The following is a 5,365-nucleotide window of genomic DNA, read 5'->3' on the forward strand; positions in this document are numbered from 1 at the left end:
AAATTATATAATAAATAAAAAGAAAACAGATAGTATAGAAAAAGAATAGAGCAAGCTAGTGTTAGAGGCCTTTTTTTTTGCTTTTGTTAATTGTATAATAAATAAAAAGAAAACAGATAGAATACAAAAAGATTAGAGAAGCTAGTGTTTTTTTTTTAAGAAAACAAGCAGTTAGTAAATGAATAGAGTGCAAATCTAAAAGGGGCATGTTTTTTTTTTTAAAGAATATAATTAGAATAGAGAGTGCTAAAGTTAGAGGGTCAAATAAAGATGGAAGAGATGTGTTTTTAGTCAATTCTTGAAGATGGCTAAGGACTCAGCTGCTTGGATTGAATTGGGCAGGTCATTCCACCAGGAGGGAACATTTAATTTAATAGTATGTGAAAGTGATTTCGTGCCTCTTTGGGATGGCACAATAAAGCGACATTCACTTGCTGAAGGCAATATTCTAGAGGGTACATAAGTCTGAAGTAATGAATTTAGGTAAAGGGGTGCAGAGCCAGTGGTGGTTTTGTAGGCAAACATTAATGCGAACCACAAGCAGTTCCTTCTTGGCAAGGTTGAGTTGAAGATAATGGACCTTCATCCAGCAAGAAATGTCTGTTAGACAAGCTGAGATGCGAGCAGCTATCGTCGGATCATCAGGATGGAATGAGAGGTAGAGTTGAGTGTCATCAGCATAATTAAAAGCAATATTATTATCAGCATTATTTAAAGTCAAAGCCTTTTGTTCAGTATACTGAATATATATAAATAGATAAATAAATACTTAGTGCCTGAAAGAGTATCCAAAATAATTACAATGCCAGGTGTAACGCTGCAGAAAATGAAGCCAAGTGAGTCTAAATATTATGACATGCTGTAATATGTCATGTGCTTAATTGCTTTCAACAACATTTGTATTGATATCAAAATTTGCATGGCAAGCCACCCAACAAATATTGCCCTTCTAGTGGAAAGCGTTCACAGTGAGTTGCTCGGTGGTGTGGTCCATTGGGCTTTAATAAGCGCACTTCAGCACGGATGCTGTGAAAAGAGCACTTGAATTCAGTGGAGAGTTCCCATAACTTCAGTTGTCATTAATGACACAGAAGTCATTTTCAGCTTCATTCATTCCAACTGATCCGTCTATAGTTTTCTCATTCTGAGATGCTTTGCGTTGGGGTCCTGATCACCCTGTCAGGATTTATTCTGCAATAACAACCGAGTGAATGTACATTATCCCTTACTTAACAATTAGTTTAATTGTTAACTTATATCATGTCAGATTGCACTCAGACATGCATGCATTGCTCTTAGCAAACAGTTGCCTCTCACACACGCATAAGTAAACACATTATACTCTTTTAGATTGACGTACAGAATAACTCTGAAGTCATTCAACAGACTATTCAAAAAGACATTAAGAACAAAATAGCGCATCTCACAAGACACAAACCCAAGCACTTCACTAACCGCGCTCGAAATAGCAAAATTTTTTCCCTTCATGCAGCGTCTCCCAAATACGATTGGCGGGGTGATTGAACTGTGTAATTAGCTGTAATTAACAGTCATTAGGGTTGTTAAAGGTCCCCCATCAGGCCTCAGGCGCAGGTGTGGGGTTTCGCCATGATTTAATGCCTCCAAAACAGCTTTTGAAACCCTTGTCATTATAGTACAGTTATCCAACTGTAAGCCAAGTTTGCTGAAGTAAGTATCATTGTTACTACTGTGCATGTAGGATTCTTAATTGAACAATCCCCTAACTGTAAAGTCACATTAGCATGTGAAATTTAATACAAAAAATATCCATTGTCTATTGTCAATAGTGTAGCCATGTATGAAGCACTTTCAAACCAAACAGCTTTTTGTAGGTCAACGTGCATAAACAACTTGAACACAAGCACAATCTGAAAGGGGAAATCTTTTGCCCTCACACAAAATTCCCACTCACATGTATTCCTATTGTACGGAGCCCGGGAAGTCACCTGTAGGAGAAAAAAAAACAATCCGTGGCGACGGTTTTGCAATCCGTCCCCTCAGTTTATAAACCGTACTCACGAATTCTTCACATGTTCCCTTGGTTTAACAAATCGTGCTCACGGATTAAGATTGTTTTTTTTTCTCCTACAGGTGACTTCCCGGGCTCCGTACTATTGAAATTAATGGATTATACTGGCAAAAATTCACCAAACAATGGTAAATATGACCGCACCTTAACTCAGCGAACAATATCATTTAACATCTAATTTACATCTTGACACAAATCTGTGAAATGATTGTTTAAGTAAAATAATAATGTTACTAATAATGAATATCAATATTGTTAGTGTAATTAATAATAAAGTTAATCATTTAATAATACAATTAATGCATTAATACTGTTAATTAAAATAAAATGTATAATATTAATCCATCCATCCATTCTCCAAACTGCTTGTCCTTTGTATGGCTGCGTGGATATTAATTAATATTAATTAAAATATTTTAAAATATAAGGTTATTGTTATTGCTGTTTTATATTCATACTACTTTTTTGTTCTTTTTGCTGCTACAGCAGTGCATGAGATGTCTACAGTAATGTGTGCACTAATGTTTTACATAAAGTTCTCTAAATAGACCGTTTTTCCATTTACTAGGTATTTTCCTCTTTGGTTTCTGGTTTCAACAGGTGGCCAGCGTATATTATTAGTTGCAAATACAACCAGAGCTACAAATACTCCAAACAGCAGGGATGTACAAACCCCAAATCACCTTGTTCTTCATTTTCTTGAACAGCAGCAGTGGTCTGTCTTTAGCTGGATGTACTGAGCGTGCTGGCATTCGGCTCTGCTTAGCTAATGGAGCAACAGTGCAGGGACCCCCAGACGCAGTGAGACACTGAACTCCCACTGGCAATCTAATGAGCCTGGTTTGATAACCGCGGCATAGAGAAATGTTTGTGAGGCAGGCCTTTACCTCCCTTCATGAGAAAGCGCTGAGGTACAATAACATAGACTCAGATCAGAACCTAAATGGACTTTCTTACAGGAAGAAAAAGCATGTGCTGAGTGACAATTCGACCTCGATGGGAAGGATACAGGAAGCTCAAAGGTTTGTTTGTGCAGATGAGGTGAAATAAAGACTTTAATGAGCGGAGTCAGACTAAAGAGCAGCAATAGAAGCAGCTCATTAGTCAATGTGAACTCTATACCCTCAACTAAACACACAAACTTCTTACAATGTCACAGATTGTTCAGCTATAATCCCCTGATGATTTCCCAGCATTCCTTTCATCATATACATTCTGCAAAGGGACTTTTGTTATGTGTTTTCTTGCAATGTACAAAGCATAGCAATATTTGAACTATATTTTAATGTAAACAGCACATTGTCATTGTTTTGAAGCGATGAATTTTAAGCTTAAACTGCACAAAATGTCAAAATGGCTCCAGATTAGCTAAAAATGGTAGTTTCTAAAATCATATTGTTATTAATCCAGGAGAAAAACTAAACCAAAAACAAGATAAAACAAAAAGAACAAAACACCAGTATGAAAAGAAAAACTATTTTGATATCTTGAACAACACATGCTCAAAACAAAATGCTCAATGAATGACACCAAATTTGGTAACTTTAAGTCTGTTTGTCTTCAATTTAGTTTCGAGGCACATACCTACTTGTATGTCATTTCCCTTCATGCAAGACTGTGACATATGCAAGTATTTGAATAAATAAGGTAACAAGGCTAACAAGACTGTAAAGTAGTCAAGTCAAGTCAAGTCACCTTTATTTGTATAGCGCTTTCATGCAAGTGAAAATGTATTGTAAGTGTAATTTACAATGTACTGTATTGTAAATGACACTTAAAATACAGATTGTGTCAAAGCAGCTTTACAGTGTTAAACAGGAAAAACGTGAGCTGATAATGCAAGAAGACAACAGAAAAAAGTCAGTTTATCAGTTAGAGTGTAGTCTTGTGTGTCCAGACATAAAATCAGGTCTATTTTGCACTTTGCAGCCTTTTTAGCCATGAAGGAAGAACAAAAGAGAATGGGCTTGTCCAAATACCCACACTTGAGGTATTTGCACTTGACCACTTGTCTATATACATGACGTATTTCCTGTTTTTGGCCCATGTGTTCAAGTGGGTGTGAAGACCACAAGTGTGTGTAGAGCTTTTTGTTACCCGATGGGACACACTTATAGTGTTGTAAAATTGCTAGTGTTTACAGAGCTTTATTAGTTTTTCAATACTTCGCATTTTAAAATAAACTTCTGAATGACTGTTCAGGAGTCTCTAACAGATGACACAATTTAGTAATTGTGGTGCTTCTGATTAAGTGATAAAAAGCAGTTGCAAATGTTTGCATCAATAAAATGTGCAACACTGTGTGTTTTACTACCAAATTGTATGTAATATCTAAGTTATTATTCATATTTAACTTACACTGGAAAGGTTTCCGTGACATCTAGTGAGATCATGCCAAAAAGTCTCATGATTTATATCCAGAACATGATGCATGATGGGATATGCTTAGCTTAGATCGTGTGGATTTAGTGTGCATTAAGGGCACTGCACTTTGGAGTTTTTAAGACCCGGGACAGTATTGGGCACTTACTTCCTGTTGCGTGCACCTTTTTTACTACCAAATTGTATGTAATATCTAAGTTTATTATTCATATTTAACTTACACTGGAAAGGTTTCCGTGACATCTAGTGAGATCATGCCAAAAAGTCTCATGATTTATATCCAGAACATGATGCATGATGGGATATGCTTAGCTTAGATCGTGTGGATTTAGTGTGCATTAAGGGCACTGCACTTTGGAGTTTTTAAGACCCGGGACAGTATTGGGCACTTACTTCCTGTTGCGTGCACATGCTCTAGAGTGGCCAAGACTGCAGGTGTGGGTATACGGACAGGCCCAATGTTTGAATAACATGTAAAGTGCAGTTACTAGATGGGCAGACCTCTGACAATGTTGTTGGGTCATACAGTGATTCTCAACTCTGGTCCTGGGGTCTCACAGCTCTGCACATTTTGTATGTCTCTCTATCTGACACATTCTGTTCAGTTCATAGAGCCCTCTCCCTAACAAGCTGATTATCTGAATCAGGTGTGTTAAATAAGGAAGACATACAAAATGTGCAGAGTGGGTCCGGAGTTGAGAACCAATGATCTATCACAGACTGGAAGAATGTAGCTTTATGAATGGAGGAAACAAACCAAATAGAGCAGTTCTTACCCAAGAGGTTTCTCCATACGACCGCCCAACGAACCCACCACCTCTCCCAATGTACAAAAAGCCTGGCCAAGGAAATCCTGCAAAGAGAGAGTGCATTAAAGAGGACCGGGGCCATTTTTCAACATGGCAAGATGAAAGGTCAGTATTTCTGTTGTCT

General features: G+C 37.3%; 1 protein-coding gene across 1 annotated transcript in view; it reads right to left on the reverse strand.

Moving 5' to 3' along the window:
• LOC107724705 (copine-8) overlaps positions 1 to 5,282 on the reverse strand; it is a 60,859-nt gene extending 55,577 nt beyond the window's left edge. Inside the window, exon 1 of the mRNA XM_016533721.1 lies at positions 5,209 to 5,282. Within this exon, the coding sequence (XP_016389207.1) occupies positions 5,209 to 5,225 (17 nt within the window). The 5' untranslated portion in view covers positions 5,226 to 5,282. The remainder of the gene's footprint in view (positions 1 to 5,208) is intronic.
• Between the last annotated feature and the right edge of the window lie 83 nt (positions 5,283 to 5,365).

Source organism: Sinocyclocheilus rhinocerous, unplaced genomic scaffold (assembly GCF_001515625.1).
Source record: "Sinocyclocheilus rhinocerous isolate Xijiao unplaced genomic scaffold, SAMN03320098_v1.1 scaffold3776, whole genome shotgun sequence".
NCBI lineage: Eukaryota > Metazoa > Chordata > Actinopteri > Cypriniformes > Cyprinidae > Sinocyclocheilus > Sinocyclocheilus rhinocerous.